Source organism: Acartia tonsa, chromosome 5 (genome assembly GCF_053477335.1).
Source record: "Acartia tonsa isolate MP-2025a chromosome 5, ASM5347733v1, whole genome shotgun sequence".
Lineage (NCBI taxonomy): Eukaryota > Metazoa > Arthropoda > Copepoda > Calanoida > Acartiidae > Acartia > Acartia tonsa.
Window position 1 is genome coordinate 53,367,879 of NC_137264.1, and position 21,183 is coordinate 53,389,061.

At 34.9% G+C, this 21,183-nt stretch overlaps 2 protein-coding genes across 13 annotated transcripts; both read left to right on the forward strand.

The window, feature by feature from the left end:
• The first annotated feature begins 348 nt into the window (after window positions 1-348).
• On the forward strand, window positions 349-4,003 carry Nacalpha (nascent polypeptide associated complex protein alpha subunit). Its single transcript, XM_080162215.1, has 5 exons — window positions 349-486; window positions 1,191-1,263; window positions 1,662-1,765; window positions 2,568-2,738; window positions 3,229-4,003. Exons 1-5 carry the CDS (start codon window positions 433-435, stop codon window positions 3,451-3,453), a joined length of 627 nt encoding a protein of 208 aa, XP_080018341.1. The 5' UTR covers window positions 349-432; the 3' UTR covers window positions 3,454-4,003.
• Window positions 3,936-20,895, forward strand: LOC145319835 (nucleosome assembly protein 1-like 1). 12 transcript variants are annotated; one of them, XM_080162206.1, is made up of 12 exons: window positions 3,936-4,077; window positions 5,209-5,292; window positions 7,086-7,183; window positions 10,371-10,507; window positions 11,608-11,696; window positions 12,391-12,435; window positions 13,941-14,114; window positions 15,643-15,778; window positions 16,508-16,587; window positions 16,970-17,094; window positions 19,666-19,772; window positions 20,202-20,895. In XM_080162206.1, exons 1-12 carry the CDS (start codon window positions 4,030-4,032, stop codon window positions 20,267-20,269), a joined length of 1,191 nt encoding a protein of 396 aa, XP_080018332.1. In that variant the 5' UTR covers window positions 3,936-4,029; the 3' UTR covers window positions 20,270-20,895. The 12 variants fall into 12 exon arrangements, with proteins under 12 accessions (XP_080018332.1, XP_080018328.1, XP_080018331.1 ...); XM_080162202.1 differs by having other exon boundaries at window positions 3,954-4,077; window positions 12,388-12,435; window positions 13,878-14,114; XM_080162205.1 differs by having other exon boundaries at window positions 3,954-4,077; window positions 12,388-12,435.
• The last annotated feature ends 288 nt before the right edge of the window (window positions 20,896-21,183 follow it).

A 21,183-nucleotide genomic window follows, 5' to 3' on the forward strand; every position in this document is an offset into this window, starting at 1 on the left:
TTATATAGTCTGAATTTATAAAATTAGTTTAGGATATATTATACAAGTAACTGAAAAGTCTTGTATCTGATTTTGTGATTAATACTTTATGTTATAATTATCTTCTCCTTGCACGTGGACTTGAGACTAAAATCATAACGCAGTAATGCCCTTAATTGTTTTTACTAGAAGCCACCAGGGGCACTTCAGGTAGGAGGGGGAAAAGTCGACCTCGTCACATTTTAAATTAGAGTTTTAAAAGAGAAGAATAAAAATTTGGGGGTGGGAGGGGGGTATAGTATAAAACCTTCCATTTACATCATTTACATTGTGGATTAGAATTAAACCCACTGAGAATATATCATCAAGGAATGCTGTAGATTTTATGCCTGCTTTCTAATTTTGTTTGTATTAAAAATTTATTAATTTTCAGATCTTTAAAACATAAACAAAATGCCTGAGATGACTGAAGCTCTTTCTACTAAGCCCGAGGAGGAGAAGGCCTCGGTAAATTAGATTTTTTTAACACTTATGAATTTACTGATGCGAGGATGGAGTGGGATATGCTCCCCCCCCCCCCCCCCCATTCGAACCTTTTTAATATTTTCCCGGTTTAAAGGGTTATTATCAGGGTTCCGGATCCGCAAGGATCCGCATATTTTCGAGTCCAAGGATTCGGATCCGCAATTAAAAAAATGCGGATCCGGATCCTTGGACTCAAAAAATGCGGAATAAATGGAAAAATCTACCTAATTTTATAAAAAATCTCAGACATTCACTTGATGAGAGCCAATCTTTAAGGTTTAGGGTCAGACTTGAAAATTAAAAGTATTTTTTACTTCGAATTAAAGAATAAATGTTTTTGAAAAGTGTGGTGTTTTTTTTTATTGTCAAGGATCCGGAACCGGATCCGGTAGGATCCGGCTCCGCACTGACCAAATTTGGAGGATCCGGATCCGCAAAAAATCAATATATACGGATCCGAAACCCTGGTTATTATTTTCTTAATCATTTGGTAATAAACTAATTATACCTTATAAATTAAATGTATACTTACAACTTGTATGTCATATCAAAGTGATTCTAACTCGCGTTTTTTGTGGGTAGGGTTAACGGAATTAATCCCCCCCCCCCCCCTAACTGGTTGGTATGGGGTTGATAATTACTTTCAACTATATATGGCAGCTTATTTGTGATTTTTATGTATTTAGGATGCTGCCAACGATTCTGGAACCGATTCCGACGGAGAGGACTCCATTCCCGAGCTTGAGGAGACTGCTGGAGGTAATATTCATTATACTGTTTGGTGCTTTCACTCAAAGTGCTTGTGATGCACTTCTAAGGTATTTTTTGGAGGTGGTGGAGGGCTCTGTTGATTTTCTGTATTTATTATTGTGCAAAATTTTTAAATTTATTATTTGGAAAGAGTATCGTTTTAATTTCATGTTTATATTTCTCTTACTTGGAGGGAAGTAATGTTGGGGGGGGGGGGGGTAGTTGGGAGAAAATTGTCCTATTCCGTCAGATTTAATCAACAAATAACCGGCTGTTGCAGCGGCTCGCCGCCGTTTCTTATGTAAGATTTGTCAACTTCGTAACTTAGAAAAATATCAATACATACATTCTAGCATAATTAAATGGTTTCCTGTTGCAAATCAAATGTAAGTTTCATATCTTTTTAGGTGATGTTGCCGCCGCTAACGATGAACCCACCGACAGCAAGTCCAAGCAGAGCAGAGGCGAGAAGAAGGCCAGAAAGATTATGTCAAAGCTTGGTCTTAAACAGGTATTTTTGGCCCCATATAAATATTCATACATCCCATTATTTTAAGTAGTAAGGCTTTTTGTTTTGAAGCTTAAGATCTCTAAAAATAAAGGGTTTAATTGGTTTTCTCGTATTCATTCGAATCCGGTGGATAGGAACCGGTTCTCATCCATATAAAAAAACTATGTCTAGCATCGTATAACATCCAGTTTTCTACGAATATAGAAATGTACAATCATGAGATTAAAACCAGTTTTTTCAACCCCGAGATGGCAAATGCACGGGCTAAAAAAACTGGTTTTAATCTTATAATTGTACATTCTATATCCTCGGAAAGCCGTTTGGAATACGATGAAAGAAATAACTTTTCTCGTATTCATTCGAATCGAGTGGATAGGAACCGGTTCGCATCCATACGAAAAATTATGTCTAGCATCGTATTATATCGAGCTTTCTACGAATATAAAAATGTACAATTTTAAGATTCTATCTATATCCGCGGAAAGCTGTTTATAATAGATGCTAGAAATAACTATCATTTTTCAGGAAAGCTTTTTAAATGTCTTTGGGGGTGGTTTTAAGCTATTTACCTAACTTACCCAATACTACCCTCATATGCTAGAACGCTGCTGCTAGTAAATGTTGAAAATAAAATATTAAACCATTTAAGCAAAACTTAGAAGTTTACTAAAAGTTAGTTCTTCATTTTTCACCAATGAGCTAAATAATGCTAAATCTATAATTATTTTTAAGTATTTTGTCTTTTAAAGCAAAGCCGCATTTATAGAAAATGATTTGTACCTTGATATTAATTTTCCTCTAGGTCGCCGGTGTTTCCCGTGTAACAATCCGCAAGTCAAAGAACATTCTGTTCGTGATTAACAAGCCTGACGTGTACAAGAACCCCGCCAGTGACACCTACATCGTGTTCGGTGAGGCTAAGATCGAGGATCTGTCCCAGCAGGCTCAGATGGAGGCTGCCAAGTCTTTCCAGGTTGGTTATTGAATTACTTGATACCTTTACCTGAAAGGGGGGCGTAATGTAGTAAATCTAATCGCTTATAAGAACCATCTCGTAATCGGTGCGCAAATGACACTTAGAATCCGAATTTCAGGCTGAAATTTGGAATTAGTAATCCTCGGTAGGTTTATTTTTCCTAAATCGAATTAAAACTTTAAAAGTTTGAAAATTAACTTATGGTTGCTCAGCTGTTTTGCAGTTTTTTTTGCTATCATTAATTACAAAGGAATCAATAAGTGCCGTTTGCGCACTGATTACGAGAAGATTATAAAAACCTTAGTGCACTTAGTCCTTGCTTTTATAGAGAAAATACAAACATTCTATCTCTTAAGAATAGTATCGACAAGAGAGAAAAAAGCTGATAATATAACAATAAAACAGATTTTTATTTTTACATGTGTATCAATGTATGCCTTTTGAAACCTACAATTTCCCAGTTGCAAAAAAAAATCTTTGTTTTTAGAACGCCCAGGCTGCCGCACCCAGCGAGATGGGCGCCTCCGGCACCACCGGCCACGCCCCTATCCCCGAGGAAGAGGAGGATGACGAGGTCGACGAGACCGGAGTCGAGGCCAAGGACATCGAGCTCGTCATGTCCCAGGCCAACGTGTCCCGCTCCAAGGCCGTGAAGGCGCTGAAGAACAACGATAACGACATTGTGAATGCGATTATGGAGTTGACCATGTAGATAGTCGCATCCATTATTTGCATCCTTATTTTGTATATGACTCATTCAATCTATGTCTTAATTTGTAATCTTAAAAATCAACACTTTTAAAGAGGAAATAAAAAATTTACGTTTTAAAATTATATTAAAGTCAATGCAAAGTTTATTTTTTTAAGTTTTACACGGATTTTAATACACATTTTAAATGCTCTCCTCTAGTTTTTGTAACGATATATGTAAGCAAGTCAAATTTTTTTTTCTGTTGCGCAGTAATTTTCTTAATCTCCGTATTTTCTCCCCCCGGGCCAGTATCACTTTCACATCACACTTTATAAACTCCTTTAGTGTGCTTTACTCCAGTTTAGCCACGGGGGTTTATGTGCGTGTGTTTGTTGAGACACGTCTAGGGCAAATTTGTATATGCATTCAGTTTTACAGTTGAAGCGCAGTTTGTACTATACATAATTGTTCTTTCTTGTATGCATATAAAGATCTCTAAAACTGTAGATAATAATCCTAAGAATTATTAAAATCTGAAGTGAATTTTAATTTGAAATATCTGCTTACAGAAGGATTGTGAAGTGAAAACCTTAAAAAATGGCGGATAGTACGGAAAAGATGGCGCTTGTTGAAGATGATCATGAGGTATTTTATTACAACTATTAAATACTTGGACAGACTGTCAAAGTAAAATATATAGTTGTTGATACTAATGGACAGGGGTGTGTATATTCTACATGGGATCCCCGGCTCAGAGGGGGGGGGGGGAATAAAAAAATAAGTGGTTGGAGGGGGAAAAAATGTAAAAATTAAGAAAACTGAAAACATTTTTTCCATTCCCCCCCCCCCCCCCCTCCTTGGTAAAAAAAATAAAAGAATGTGTGGTAGGAGGGTTTAAATAAATAAAATATAGAGTTCTTTAAATATTTTTCCATTTCCCCCCATACTTGGTGAGAAAAAACTAGGGGAAGGGGAAAAATAAAGAGATTTGAAGCCGGGGAAAAAAACAAATCTTGTGCAGAATATACACCCCTGCTAATAGATTAAGAATATGTCGATATCGTGCGAGATACTTGCATACCCTGATAAATGTTTCTTTTACTTTGTTAAAATAACATAATATTACCCACCCCCCGATCATGGAGGAAAGTATTTAGATATATCTGAGGGCTATATTAGCAACATAAATTGACTAAATTTGCCCTGTCACAGATTCCACAGAAAGCCTATCTTGACAGTACTAAAAAATCCTACTTAAGTTTGATAATCATAACGATGGAAGTAAGCAGCTAAGACAAAAGTTCAATTAAACTGGAAATATTCACCTGAAACAATCTGGAATCATGATTTACCAACCAAAAAAACTTATTTGGACAATCAGAAATTTAGATTTGTGCCAGGGGTGTATATTCTATTGGGATCCCCTGCTCAAAGGGGGGGGGGGGGAATAAAAATAATTGGTTGGAGGGGGAAAAATGTAAAAGTTAAGAAAACAAACATTTTTTCCATTTCCCCCCCCCCCCTCCCCCCCTCCTTGGGGAAAAAAACTTTTTAAAATGTGTGGTAGGAGGGATAAAATAGATAAAATATAGAGTTCTTTAAATAATTTTTCATTTTCCCCCTACTTCGTGAGAAAAAACTAGGGGGGGGGGGGGAAGAAAAATAAAAAAAAATTGTAGCAGAGGGAAAAAAATAAATCTTGTGCAGAATATACACCCCTGTCTTGTGCAGAATTAACAGCCCTGAAAAGATGGTTTAATTTTCGTAATTGTTAAGGATATGTCCAGTGGAGAGGAGGAGGATGGAGATAATCAAGTTGCAACCACAGATAAACACGCATTAACTTCCTCATTATTAAAGGTAGATATACAATATTTTATAATAAAGTTGCAACCACAGATAAACACTCAGTAGCTTCCTCATTATTAAAGGTAGATATACAATATTTTATAATAAAGTTGCAACCACAGATAAACACTCAGTAGCTTCCTCATTATTAAAGGTAGATATACAATATTTTATAATAAAGTTGCAATCACAGATAAACACGCATTAACTTCCTCATTATTAAAGGTAGATATACAAAATTATATTATCAAAAAATAAAAGTAATAGATCGTATGTCTTATACAAATGCTCTCGCTAACTTATGAACCGATATGGTTTTTATTTACAGTAAAGCTTATGAGCCCAGAGAAGGTAAATTCTACAAAAACTAGGGTTGGCAATCCTGATCCAAAATCCGCTTAATTTTGGAATCCGGATCCGGAATCAGTTTTTAATAGCGGATTCCGGATTCTTATTTGGTAGGCTAAAATTAGCGTCTTGAGTTTTTTCTTTCAACTCCTCCTCTTTGAAAGCAAAGATTTTCATCATTATATATAATATCTTTTAAAATCTGGTTCGGTTCTCTGAAGTGAATTATAGAGAACACCAAGAACATTGATTTTTAGTACATGTAGCACTTAATTTAAAAAAAATTAAAAATCCTTTTAAAATATTGCTAGAATTCGGAATCCGAATCCGGAATCTGCCAAAAATAAGAATACGGAATCCGCAAGGAATCCGCCACTTTTTTTGACTGATTCTTTAAGAATCCGAATCCGGCCCAAAAATTCGACGGATTGCCATCACTATTAAAAACATTTTTAGACGAGGGTAGACTTTTTTCACTGGTTTATCTTGTATAGCAGCCGAGTAAATCATTTCCTAATGCAGTGTTACTGACTGAAGGATTGTCCGGCAACGTGAATTATGAGTAGCTTTGCTGCTTTTGAAATTGTAGAAATGGAAACAAATGTTAAAAATATTTGACGCACTTAAGTTTAACTAGATTATTCATGTTGATATCATGTTTAATTATAATATTTTGGTGCAAGATTAATGAAAGAAATTAAACCAGCGAACACTAACCATGTGTTCTCTGGGTCGGATCTTGATACATATATTATACCTGTAATACATTGTTTTAAGGAATCCTTTTCTTCATTGCAATATTAGGTAACTAATAAGTGCTAACGGGTACGGCTCTAAAGGCACCAAGGGGCTCTTTGCATGGGGTTTGTGGTTAATTCATTAACTTAATATTGTTCATTTAATTTGTGAGGGGAGTAAGTATGTTTTAGTTGCCTTCCCCTTAAACGGTTGAAAAACCTTCACTGGACTTGCAAAGGAGAATCAAATCGGTCAAGCGGTTAGTGAGATATTATGATACATGCACACAAACCAACATACATCCTGTTATATTAATATACAGGGGTGTATATTCTGCACAAGATTTATTTTTTTTTCCCTGCTACAAAACTTTTATTTTTCTTTCCCCCCCCCCCCCCTAGTTTTTTCTCATCAAGTAGGGGGGGAAAATGGAAAAATATTTAAAATTCTCTTTATCTTATTTATTTTATCCCTCCTACCACACATTTTTAAAAGTTTTTTTCACCAAGGAGGGGGGGGGGGGAAATGGAAAAAATGTTTTCAGTTTTCTTAATTTTTACATTTTTTCCCTTCAGCCACTTATTTTTTATTCCCCCCTCCCCCCCTGTGCAGGGGATCCCACGTAGAATATACACCCCTGTTAACATAAGTATATAATTCTGAAAACTTTGGAAAATATGCCACTCACTTTTTAAGTGTATGAATTATGTATTATTTAGGACCCCGCAGTATTGGCAGCCCTGCAAGGCAAGCTGGGTAGTATGGTCGGACAGACGAGTGGTTATATCCAATCTTTACCCCCACAAGTTAAACGCAGGTGAGAAGAAGAAGAAAAAATATCATTTAATGTCTACTGATCATACATCAATGAATAAAATAAATAGATTTTTACTTGTTTAATAAAAAAAACTCTTTATTTCGTGGACATTAGACCATATCATGAGTTTTTTTTTAATGGCATTTATTTCATTTAATGATCTGATCTTGTGCGGCTAACAACTGCAGGGCGACCACTGCATACTATATATACTATTTATACTATATAGGATGAATTTGGATACTATATCATACTATATGACAAAAATTTACTATATATACTATATAATATCAACTTTATTTGACCAAAAATTACTATATATACTATATAATATTACATTTATATAACAAAAACGAATATTGTCAGTTTTGCGACAATGCCTCTTAAGGTGCGTTTTGTCTTATTTTCACAGTAGGTTTTCTCCTATTTCTAGCCCCTGCGGGGGGCTCTAGCCCTGCAGGGCGACCAATAACCTTTATCTTATCTAACCTAACCTTCAATAACCTATCAAAAGATATTGTGATACGACAAAAATGTATAAAGCTCTACAGTAAGAAAGAGATGAAGAAAATCCATTAAAATATATTATTGTTTGTGATTGTGATTTAAATATCAGTTTTATTTCATCATAGAATTAACTTAAGGTGGAGGGGGAATTTTGCCACTTTCACTTACTCCATGATTATTAGGCTAGGTATTAATGTGAGACTAAAGGTTATTTGGGATAAAAGTTTACTTTTGGGTAGTAGTTCACTAATATTGATTCATTTTTTTGGATAGGTTCAGGTGCTGCAGGCTGGAAGGTGGTTTCTGGACAGGTAAAAAAATTTAAAATTTTGTTTGAAGAGTTAGAGATCAACTTATTAAGCAAAATCCCTATGCACCTTTTTGGATTTTATGAACATACCTATCCGAAGAAAAAATTAAAATAGGCCTCCAAGTTCTGGTCCTGCAGGCCTCCAGGTCTACTCTGGACAGGTAAAAAATCAAATCTTATTTTAGTAGTTAGAGGTCTACTTATAAAACAGAATATGTACCTTTTTGGATGTTACTAATAATTTTTAAGAAAAAATTAAAATTGACCTCCAAGTTGAGGTTTTGCAGGCCTCCTTGGTCCACTCTGGACAGGTAAATAATCAAATTTCTTATATGACAAGTAAGAGGTAAATTTATATAACAGAATATGAATTTATTTGGATAATATTAACATTTCGGGCTCCAAGTTCAGGTTTACTCAGGAGAGCTAAAGTATTCAAATTTCTTATTTGAAGAGTTAAGAGGTCAGAATATGCATCTATTTGGATGTTTTGAACATATCTGAAGATCAAATAAAATTGTCCATCAAGTTCAGGTCCTGTAGGCCTCCAGGTCTTCTCTGGATACCTGCAGCACCTGTACCTGGAGAGCTGTTTGTTTCTTCAGTTATGTAAATACTAAATAACGTCTAAAAAGATGCTTGTGGTGTTTTAAAAACTAACCTTTAACTCTATAAATAAGAAATTTTGATTTTTACCTGTCCAGAGTCCACCTGGAGGCCTGCAGCACATTAACCTGGAGGTCAATTGTCATTTTTTCTTCACACATAAATAACACCTAAAAAGATGCCTATGTTGTGTTAATAAACTAACCTCAAACTTCTTAAATAAAAAAATTTATACCTGTCCAGAGTCCACCTGGAGGCCTGCAGCACCTAAACCTGGAGCTGGAGGCCAAAATTTTTTCCTTCAATTATATAAATAACATCCAAATATAAGCTCATTTTTTTAACAAATATACCATTAACTGTTCAAATAAGAAGTTTGATTTTTACCTGTCCAGAGTCCACCTGAGGCTTTGTAGCACCTGAACCTGAGCCTGTCATTGTTTCTTCAAATATGTAAAAAAATATCCAAATAGATGCATATTTGTTTAAAAGGGGGGAGGCGGATGTGCCACTTTTTGAAACCAAAACTAAAAGTCAAAGGAACTCAACTAAAAAAAGAGTTACAGGTCTGAGATTTTGCATGGCAGTTGCTTTTTAGGGTTACAATATGGAACAGTGAAGAAACGGCGGCGTAACCGCCGAAAACCGCCGAGAAATTGCAAAAAAAATTTCGGCGGGAAACGGCGGTTTTCGGCGGTTGCGCCGCCGTTTCTTCACAGTTCCATATTGTACCCCTATAAAGCAACTGCCATGCAAAATCTCAGACCTGTAAGTCTTTTTTTAATTGAGTTCCTTTGTTGACTTTTAGTTTTGGTTTCAAAAAGTGGCACATCCGCCTCCCCCCTTTGACCTCTAACTCTTCAAACAAAAATTTGAATTTTATCTGTCTTGAGTAGACCTGGAGGCCTGGATGACCAGAACTTGGAGGTCGATTTTAATTTTTTCTTCATTACCTAATGTTAATAACATACAAAAAGATGCATATTCTGCTTTATAATTTATAACCTGTCCAGAGTGGACCTGGAGGCCTTCAAGGCCGGAACTTAGAGGCCTATCTTAATTTTTTCTTTAGATATGTTAATAACATCCAAAAAGATGCATATTCTGTTTAATAAGTTGATCCCTAACTTTTCAAACAGAAATTTTCAAATTTAAATATTTTTTACTTGTTCAGAAACCAGCAAGCCTGCAGCACCTGAACCTGGAGACCTATCCAAAAATGATTAAATATACTTGAAATACTACCCAAAAGTAAACTTTATTCCAAATAACCTATAGTCTCACATTAATACCTAGCCTAATAATCACAGATTAAGCGAAAGCGCCAAAACTTCCCCTCATCCCCCTTATATGTGAAATTGCTTTGATAACAGCTTTGCTTTGAGTTATTATTGAATGATGTATATACTATGTATAACTAAATAATTCAAAGTCAGATACTATATCATACTATATGAGTGAAAAAAAATATACTATATATACTATATGGATAAAAAAAATATACTATAAAAATACTATATTTTTTTTGTTTTGGAGTGGTCGCCCTGCAACTGTTAGCTGCTAATTCTCGAGGCTTTCCCCATCTTCTTTTCTCAATTAGTTTCTGAGGAAAACGAGAGATGAATTTTATTTGGTCTGCTTTAATCGAAGGCAAAATCGGGATTGCGATTGTATCTTCAATATGTATCACCCAAATACTAAATTAAAACTATCTTTTATCTCATAAGCAAGATTTTCGCATTAAAACTCTTCCCAATTTTGCAGATTGAAAAGTTTGAAGAAACTGCAGCTAGAGACAACAAAAATAGAATCAGATTTTTACAAAGAAGTTCAAGAACTGGAAGGCAAATACCAGGCACTATACCAACCACTATTTGATAAGAGGACACAGATTGTTAAAGGTAGGAATTTAACTTTGTCAGGGTTGTATATTTTGCATGCGATCTCTTGCTTAGGGGGTGGGGTGAAAATAATAGTCAGCTGAGCCATGTGTATGATATATATATAATCAAATAGAGAAGGAAACTTAAATTAACTATATTTAGAGGCGGGGGGGGGGGGGGGGTATAAAATATTGTGCAGAATTTATACCCATGAACTTCGATCAAATAGCTCAGCTACTCTGGTAATGAATGGCAGGTCCTTACTGACCATTTGTTAACACTTATATTTGACAGAGATTCTTAAACGTAGTTTTGAGAGAAATTTTACAATAAGGGGGGGGGGGGGTTTAATGCAACCATCTCGTAATCAATGTATAAATGGCACTTAGAATTCGAATTTTGATCTAAAATTCTGCATGAGTAATCCTTGGTAGGTCTATTTTCCCTAAATCGAACAAAAAGTTGGAAAAATAACGGCTAACAGCTGGCGGCTAAGCAGTTTAGCCATTTTTTGAGCTATTTTCAATGCAAATCATCACGAAACCTATCTCCACATAATACTATTTTCTTCTCCAAAATATTTTCAAACGGTTCTAGCCGTTAGTTGCTGGTACTAGAAATCTGAAAATGTTGTTTTTGTATCATTTCACATGATTTAAAGCAAAAATATGTTTCAAAAAGTTTATTTCTACGTAATTTATGACAGATTTGCCCTAAAAATAGCCAAAAAACGGCTGAGCTGGTAGCCGTTACTTTTCAAATTTTTGGTCGATTTAGGGAAAATAGACCTACCAAGGATTACTCGTGCAGAATTTTAGATCAAAATTCGAATTCTATGTGCCATTTATACATTGATTACGAGATAGTTGCATTAACCCCCCCCCCCCCCGGGCCCCCCTTTAATGTGATATAATATTTTTTTTTACGAATTTCACCTTAACTTTTTTTATCGTCTCTTGGGGCAAAGCTCCTAGAGGCTAGGGGCGAAACCGCTAGTTAAATACAAAAAGAGAATCCCTCCTTTTTTGGTATATACAATTTGTGCAAAGGGAACCTATCTACATCTTCTGATAATCAAATTTGAAGTTTATGATTTTAATTCATATTTTCCTCGCTAGGTGTCCACGAGCCCACAGATGCAGAATGTGACTTCCCCAGCGATTCCGAGGACGAGGAGGCAGAGCTTTCATCAGAAGTTAAGGACAAGGTAAGCTTGATTGTCCACGGATACAAATATTTTTTATTTTGTGGCTGAGATTTCTGTTAACAGATAAAAAATTGTGGCGGGGTTGAATTTTTTTTATATAAAAATATGCGAAATTGGGTTCTTTTGTAAAATATTTTCCATTTAGATGTGTATTTATTTATCAAATCATTGAGAGCACCATATTATAACAATAAACTCACAATTCTCTTAATTTTACACATTTTTTAATTTTTAAACACTCCTCATTTCTCGAGGAATCTTGGCGAAACTGAATGCACACTGTCTGTGTTTTTATTTCTCGTTGTTTCAGGGGTGTATATTCTGCACAAGATTTATTTTTTTTCCCCTACAAAATTTTTTTTTTTTTTCCCCTAGATTTTTCTTAAAAAGTAGGGGGGGAAATAGAAAAATATTTAAAAAAAACTATGTTTTATTTATTTTATCCCTCCTACCACATATTTTTAAAAGTTTTTCTTCACCAAGGAGGGGGGGGAAATAGAAAAAAATGTTTTCAGTTTTCTTAATTTTTACATTTTTTTCCCCTCCAACCACTTATTTTTTATTCCCCCCCCCCCCCCCCCCCCCCTGAGCAGGGGATCCCATGTAGAATATACACCCCTGTAGCGAAACTGAATGCACGCTCCTGCGTCCCTCTTTATTTATTTTTATACTAAATCTACAAATCTTTGAGAAGGCAACAATTGAAGACGAGAAGAAGGATCAAGTTACAGAAGCCAAGGTGAGTTGATATTACAAAAGAGCGCAGCTAGCAGCTACTTTATAATTCACTAGCGGATACGCCCTCTAGAGGCCATGAGGAGGGGGGAGTCGAATTTGATTTCTTATTTTAAAGGGGGGGGGCGAAAGTGACACTTTTTGAAACCAAAACTAAGAGTCAACAAAGGAACTGAACAAAAAAAAGGGTTACAGGTCTGAGATTTTGCATGGCAGTTGCTTTATAGGGGTACAATATGGAACTGTGAAGAAACGGCGGCGCAACCGCCGAAAACCGCCGTTTCCCGCCGTAATTTTTGTTGACTTTTCTCGGCGGTTTTCGGCGGTTGCGCCGCCGTTTCTTCACAGTTCCATATTGTACCCCTATAAAGCAACTGCCATGCAAAATGTCAGACCTGTAACACTTTTTTTAGTTGAGTTCCTTTGACTTTTAGTTTTGGTTTCAAAAAGTGTCACTTTCGCCCCCCCCCTTTTTAAAAGATAAAGTAAAAAAAAATTTATGGGGGGTATTTTTCATTTTTTGGGGGGTTAGTGGTGTTCCCCACTCCCAAGAAAATAGTTGTAAACCTTCCTGGCTACCCTGTAAAGGAGAACCCGATCGGTTCAGCGGTTAGCGAGATCCTTCGGTACACACAGACAATCATCCTGTTACTTTAGTATAAGGATTAGCATCAGAAAGGGAGAGGGGACAATTAGGAATAAGACAATGAACAATAAATAAGATTTAAATTATTGGTTGAAAAGTTTAGACATTACTTATTAGATGGAATCCAACCAATCAAATGCACTAAAAGGTTTTTAAGCCATGCAATGAATATGATGTTTATAAAACTTTGGGTACCTGTATGTATAATTTTTAGTTTAATGTTCTCTAACTTCCAGAGTTTATGTTTTACTAGTGGCTGCGCCCCTAACATTTGGGGGCTCTTTATTCGAAGGGATATGGAAGAGCTATATATATTTGACGGGATTTGGAAGGGCAGAAAAAAAACCTAAAACCTTACATCGACGTCTTTGCAAAAAAAAAGTATCCTAAAACCATATAAGGACCTATAAGAAGCTTTACTAAAAAGGAGAACCATATCGGATTAGCAGTTAGTGAGATCCTTTACTACAGACAAAAAAGCTTACTACTTTATATAATAGGATGGAGCAAGTTTTGTTTATGAAGTTATCGCGAGTTAGTTTTTTCTTTAACTGAATAATCTTCATTGGATTTCCTTTTTTTATTTTAAGTACATTGCAGAGTAGTTTGGGTAAAAGAAGACAGTATCTTTCTATTTTATTACATTAACATTGCTTCCTTTACTTGATTTAGTTAGTTTTTTGTTTTGTGTGTTGTTTTTGTTCCCAATGAAAAAGTACTTTAAGGTTTCAAGACCACTTAAAGCCACCTTTGGAATTGGTTTGTTACAAAATTTCTTGAAACCTTAAATACTTTTTCAGGATGGCTACAACGCATTGAATATAATGCAAATATTGTCCAAACCCATTGCTACCATGATTCAGGAGGAGGACGTCAAGGGTATCCCCAACTTCTGGTTGACAATCTTCAAGAACGTGGAAATGTTGGCAGAAATGGTGCAGGACTATGATGAACCTATCCTGGAAAAGTTGGAGGATGTTACCGTGAAAATCCACGAGAAGCCTGCCATGGGATTCACCATCAATTTTCACTTTCAGGTTGGTTTACCTGTGTAATACATTGATAGAACTCCGGAGCTCCAGGCCTCCAGGTTCCGGAGCTCCAGGCTTCCAGGTGGTTGATGTACAGATAAAAACAGGGGTGTATATTCTGCACAAGATTTATTTTTTTTCCCCTGCTACAAATTTTTTTATTTTTTTCCCCTCCTAGATTTTTCTTAAAAAGTAGGGGGGGGGGGGAATAGAAAAATATTTATAGAACTCTATATTATATTTATTTTATCCCTCCTACCACACACTTTTTAGTTTTTTTTAACCAAATAGGGGGGCGAAATGGAAAAAATGTTTTCAGTTTTCTTAATTTTTACATTTTTTTTCCCTCCAACCACTTATTTTTTATTTCCCCTCCCCCCCCCCCCTGAGCCGGGGATCCCATGCAGAATATACACCCCTGGATAAAAATGAAAAAAATTAAGAGTTAGAGGTCAGCTGATGAATATGCATATTTTGTTATATAAGTTGACCTCTAACTCTTTTTTTTTAATTTGTTTTTTTCATTTTCACCTGTACAGAGACCATCTGGAGGCCTGGAGCTCCGGAACCTGGAGGCCTATCTAAAAAATCCTAAAGTTGCGGGTATTTCATCCTATAAGATTGATTTATTTCATATATCCACCCCCCTACTTACTTTTTAGTAGCGAAGCTACTCTATAATTCACTTTGTCCGTCCGTCAGTCACGTCCGTCCGTCAGTCAGTCCGTCCGTAACGCTATGGGGGAAATGGGTTTTACTCAGCTCCTATAAAAGATAGAATGCTGAAATTTTTTGACAACATTCCCATCATTAAGGAGAACAATTGACTATAAAACATCATTGGCGTTCGGACCGATTTTTAGCAGATTTTAGGCTATTTTTATATTTTTCACATTTTTCTCCATATCTTCAGTGTTTATGGTCTGATTTTCAAATTTTTTTCAGTTACATATATCAAAATTAAATTTCCCGTCTTTTAAACAAAATAGCCATGACAGCCAGACTGCCTTTTTGGCAGGTTTTGGCTATTTTTATATATTTAACACTTTTTTCCATATCTTCAGTGTATTGTATATGGTCCGATTTTCCAAATTTTTTAAGTTAAGGATTTAAAAATTAAATTTTTTGTCGTTTTAATAAAACAACCATGACGGCCAGACTGCCTTTTATCAGGTTTTTGACTATTTTTATATGTTTTACATATTTCCCCATATTTTTGTTTATTTTGACTTTTTATGGGATATCAGTATCAAAATAATTTTTCCTATTGTTATGAGCATCTTTAAAAAAATTTACTTTGACCATCGTCATCATGCAAAATAAAACAAGGTTTCATGTCTATTTTATCCAATAAATCTATTCTTGATTTTAGTAAAAACCTTTTAAATCTACCTGTACGTATTCCCATCGACGATTTTTTGTGCTTCGCTACTTATGGATGTTGTCATCCTTGTTTTGGGATCCCAAGCAGATAAACATCCCTTAAACATACTTTTAAAAATACAACAACATTAACTAAATACTTTTCTTCTAGGAGAATGATTATTTCACAAATGGCGTATTAACAAAAGAGTATGAGATGAAGTGCGAACCCTTGGAAGATGATCCATTCAGCTTCGAGGGACCAGAAATTATCAAGTGCAAGGGATGCTCTATTGATTGGAAGAAAGGTAAATAGATTTTCTCGTATTCATTCGAATCCGGTGGATAGGAACCGGTTCTCATCCATACGAAAAAACTATGTTTAGCATTGTATTATATCCAGCTTTCTACGAATATAAAAATGTACAATCATAAGATTAAAACCAGTTTTTTAGCCGGTGACTTCGGCATCTCGGGGCTAAAAAAACTAGTTTTAATCTCATAATTGTACTTTCTATATCCGCGGAAAGCCGTTTATAATACGATGCGAGAAATAACTATTATCTAAAGTAGCAAGATATCATAAAAATAAGTAAAAATGACTAATATGGCGGGTTATCGAAAAATTTAAGGAACAATTAAGACATGAATGAATGCATTTACTGATTAAATGTTAATGTTCGTTTGTTCAACTGTCTTGTGAAGCTTTGCATTTATTGAGGTCATAAAAAAAAAATTTCTTGTTGCGATGCGTTGATAGTAATATAGAAAAATCGTAAGATTACAAACCTAATAATATCCGCTGTATTTTAATCGGTTAGCAGCCAAAATGAAAAATCCTGTATAGCATCGTATTGTAGACAACTTTCCACGAATATTAAAACAAAATTTGAAAAATTAATACCAATGTTACCCTAGGAACTTCATCCTCTAACAAAACGGATTTTAATCTTAATTTTTTTAAATATCCGCGGAAGGCTGAAAATAATACGGTGCGATAAATAACTAAAACTTTATTTGAATCGATGTGTTTTTAGGAAAGAATATTACAGTGAAGACTGTTAAGAAGAAGCAGAAGCATAAAAACAAGGGCAACGTTAGAACCATCACAAAACAGGTAAAAACATTCTTAGTCTAAAAAGATACTTCGGTGGAAAAGAGTTTTCTTGTATTTTTCTATCTGCCCAATTGTATTTTTCCTTTTCCTACCAATTTTTAGTTGATGGCTATCTGTTTTATTTTATAAATGTCGACGACCCTATCGGCATTAGTATATCAATTTAAAACTGGATAAATAAGGTTATATTTTCCGTTTTGGCTGGAGGTACTCCACTCCAAAATAGATTTTACCCTTCTCTGAACCTCTCGAAAAGTTTTACTTTTTAGAAGAACTTGGGGTTAGCGAGATTCTTCGTTACCATATATTCAGTCTCTAGCATGCCACAGCTTTGTTGAGGCTCGAACCTTAAGCAACAAACTAACATGTGTATTAATTTCAGGTTAAGGCCGACAGTTTTTTCAACTTCTTCGGTCCTCCCGAGGTTCCTGATGATCCCAAGGCCGAGGTGGATGAGGAAACACAAGCTCTTCTTACTGCCGACTTCGAGATTGGTCATTATATCAAGTGAGTAGTACAGTTTTTTTTCCAATATGGCTTTGAAATCGACAAATATCCGGTGGTCCTGGATAAGAACCGGTTCTCGGCCACACTGAAAAATCGTGTATCGTATTATATCCAGTTTTCTACGAATATAAAAAGGTACAATTATAAGATTAAAACCAGTTTTGTTAGTCGGTGCCATCTGTATCCAGGGGTGTATATTTTTAAAATTGACCCTGCTGAGGAGGGGGGGGGGGGGGTAAAATAAATGAAAAATATGTTGTTGGGGGGGGGGGGGGGTGAAAAAATTAAGACAAATGAAAACATTTATTCTATTTTTCTCTCATCCTTTGTGAAAAAAAAACTAAAATAATGTGTGGGAAGGGAGATAATATAAATAAAATAAAGAGTTTTGAAATTTTTTAAAATTTTACCCCTTCCTTGCTTGAAAAAAAAACCAGGAGGGAAAAAAATGAAAAAATTGCAGCAGGGGAAAAAATAAATCTTGTGCAGAATATACACCCCTGTCTGTATCTGTAGGCCAACAAAACTGGTTTTAATCTTATAATTAATAATTTTTATATCCGCGGAAAGCTGTTTATAATACGATGCGAACGCCAATTAGTGCAGCTATACAAACCACTAATTTCAGATAATATGTATATTAGTATTTTTTTCTCACAGTCTCGTGCAAAGATACTCATCATTGGTTGTGAACCCTTGAGTTGGTCAAAAAAAAGCAAAGGTCCTTTCCAATTTTCATGAATTTTGATTGATTGGCTCATTGATTTGAGTGTCCAAATGTTTCAACCACTAATACAGAAAGAGAATTTTTGTTTATAATTATTGGGGATGTATATCAACTTATCGGCCATTGTGTTCTCCCTTTAGAGATCCCAGAGCTGAATCTTTAAATGTGTAGCCGTTGCCGCTGCCAGAGGTACAGCCACTAACCAAAAAGCGATCTATAAATCAAATTGGCTACTCGTGGCCAGTGGCCACGGCTATATCCGATCTTTAAATCACAACCACTTAATTTTTAGTAACTATATTAAATAAAAAATATTAGTACGTAAAAACTTAACATTTAAAGATCTATGTTTTTTGGCAGCACTGGCAGTGGTGACGGCTACAGCTACGGCAACGGCTACACATTTAAAGATCCAGCTCTGGTCGCATGTCATTTCGTAACAGCCAGTCGATAGACCGGTTCAGCCCAAACCTATGCTGTATCGGTAGAGTACTATGGCTAGATCATATATTTTCTAAACAACAATCAAATTGCCACATGCTTTATCATCACAGAGTGTTGGTATTGGTGTTTAGTACATTTTTATAGTTTAGAATATGAGTGGATTTTTATGGACTTTTTCCCCGTTAGGAAAACTGAAATGGATTGCATTTTGTCTTATTAGCGAATATGCCTCTAGGGGCAATTTGAGTGGGGTTATGTCGACCGCTATTATTCAATTCAAAAAGAAGATAAAGAAATACTTCTCAGTACGTATAAAAGCTACGTTGTAAAGGAGAATCATATTGGTTCAGTGGTTTGTGAGATCCTTCGATACACAAAGTCACTTTTAAATAAGAATTAATAGTTATTTCTCGCATCGTATTATAAACATCTTTCCGTGGATATAAAAATGTACAATTATAAGATTAATACCAGTCTTTTAGCCCCGAGATGCCGAAGGCACGTGCTAAAAATGGTTTTAATCTTATGATTGTACATTTTTATATTCGTAGAAAACTGGATATAATACGATGCTAGACATAGTTTTTTTTCGTATGGTTGAGAACCGGTTCTAATCCACCGGATAATAATCGGTTTCGAATGAATACGAGAATAGTTATTTCTCGCAGTATTTTAAACAGCTTTCCGCGGATATAGAATGTACAATTATAAGATTAAAACCAGTTTTTTAGCCCCGAGGTGCCGAAGGCACGGGCTTAATATAATTAATATAATATAATATAATATATAATATAATATAATTTTTATATTCGTAGAAAGCTGGATATAATACGATGCTAGACATAGTTTTTTCGTATGGATGAGAACCGGTTCTTATCCACCGGATACGAATGAATACGGGAAAAATTAAACTTTTATGCCAGTCGATAGACCGATTCAGTATGCTTTTGCTGAATTGGTAGAGTTCATGGCTAGATAAAATTATTTTTCATACAAATTGCCACAGACTTTTCTCAAATAGAGTTTTGGTATTGAAAAATAATACACTATTTTTTTTATTGGGGATTGGTCAATGGAAGTTCTATTTAGATCTTTGTAAAAACTTTAATTGTCTATGTTTTAGAAGTTTTTCCCATTTGTTTTTTTCGGCGTTATCCTCTGACAAAAATATGACTGGCCGAGAACAAAGATTTTTTTACAATTAGGTTATGTTGTAGGCTAGGGGGCCGAGCGCTGCGGCTTTGTAGGTCAAAGCGCCGCGGCCAGAGTCAGTTTTGTTTGGGGGGAAGGGGGCAAAATTTTCAAAATTTAATTCTTAATAGGATAATTCCGTTTTTTTCCTTCATTAATAGAAATAAGATTGGTAATTAAGATCTCCTAAACAGATATCTTTTTTTTAGTGAGAGGATAATACCCCGTGCTGTTCTGTATTTTACTGGTGAGGCTCTGGAGGAGGATAGTGAGTATGATGAGGAGGAATCTGATCAGGACGATGATGATGAAGAAGGTAATGACATTTGTTAAAAGCTAAGACTTGTTGGCCGAGGTGATAGGTTCGAACCTCTGCCCAAACCGCGTCTCTACTAATAACTACTGTTTTGGGGGGAATGGCTAGATTTAAAAACAGGCGTAACTCATTACTATTCATTGTTAGGTAAATTGTTTGTCTGAGCTGTTTAAACAGTTCCTTGCTTTATTAATTTGGTATTTACTATTTATAGATTAGTACATTTATTAGGCTAAGGGTATCATACAACTTACTAAATTAGAGAATTATATAATAATACCTATTCTTTTTGTTAATAAAACCTCGAAAACTTTTGACCTATATATAAAAAAAAATATTAGAATTTTACATTTTCTGTCTTTTTTTCCTCCTGATTTTGCAAATTTTTATGCTGAAACTATTATAGTATTGTATCTTAATTTTTTTCAGACTCCGATGCAGACCCAGATTTTGATCCCAAAGATGCAAAAGAAACTCCTGAATGTCACCAACAATAGAATAAACCTTTCCTCCATACATAACCAGCAGAATTTAGTCTGCCAGGTTCTACAAACTAAATTCTCCAGCAGCAATACAAACCATGAAAAATCTCCGAAAAACTTAATTGTATACATTGAACTTGAAAGCCAAAACTGTAAAATATCTGTCTAATCTAAAGAGATAAGGGGATGGGATAATGGATGATAAATAATCTCCCCCAAATAAGATCTTTTTTTTGGTACCTTTTTAACCAACAACTTGAGAAATTATGTAGGGGTATTAATTTGAATTCTATTGACCCATCTCTTTTCTCTGTCCAAAGCCTTGTAATTTTTTTCATTTCTATTATGCAATTGCAAAGTACTCATTTTTATTCCTTTATGTATTAAAGATTCTTTTTGCTCATTTTCAAAGCAATATTTACAAGTAAAATAAGGTAAAAGTTTTTTGGAAATTAAAAAATTCTACAAATGTTCAAGTTTCTATATATATGTAAATTCTTTATTACAAAGAAGTTTATAAATTAACTTTCTTTCGCATTTACTGTGATTTTTTTTAAATATGAGATATTTTTATTCTTATTATTTAGTCTCAGAATCTGTCCTTGAAAAATATTTTAATACATGTATTCTAGACGTTGAAATATTTTTTCCTTGTTTTACTAGCGAAACTACCCTATAATTCAAAATGTCTGTTCGTCCGTAACGTAATTGGGAAAATGTGATTTTATAATCCTTTTTTTGTGGAGTTGTCCTCTAGTATTGTACTTCTAGTATACCATTTACTTGGCAAGTCTTGCTGCTAAAGATAATCATAAACCTGTAAAGATTTTGTGATTATTTAATTATTCTTGCTGGATAAAATATTTATTGAGTTGCTGTAATTGAAGGCGTAGAATCTGCAAAAAGTGCTGGCATTAAAGTTATTAAGC

What these genes read in the sequence shown, in the direction of transcription:
- Nacalpha (XM_080162215.1), top strand. Translation starts at nt 433, where the DNA reads ATGCCTGAGATGACTGAAGCTCTTTCTACTAAGCCCGAGGAGGAGAAG. An exon ending in GCTTGAGGAGACTGCTGGAG is followed by an intron (nt 1,264 to 1,661) that starts GTAATATTCATT and finishes ATATCTTTTTAG; the next exon opens with GTGATGTTGCCGCCGCTAAC. An exon ending in CAAAGCTTGGTCTTAAACAG is followed by an intron (nt 1,766 to 2,567) that starts GTATTTTTGGCC and finishes ATTTTCCTCTAG; the next exon opens with GTCGCCGGTGTTTCCCGTGT.
- LOC145319835 (XM_080162202.1), top strand. Translation starts at nt 4,030, where the DNA reads ATGGCGGATAGTACGGAAAAGATGGCGCTTGTTGAAGATGATCATGAG. An exon ending in CATCAGAAGTTAAGGACAAG is followed by an intron (nt 11,697 to 12,387) that starts GTAAGCTTGATT and finishes CAAATCTTTGAG; the next exon opens with AAGGCAACAATTGAAGACGA. An exon ending in GGACGATGATGATGAAGAAG is followed by an intron (nt 19,773 to 20,201) that starts GTAATGACATTT and finishes AATTTTTTTCAG; the next exon opens with ACTCCGATGCAGACCCAGAT.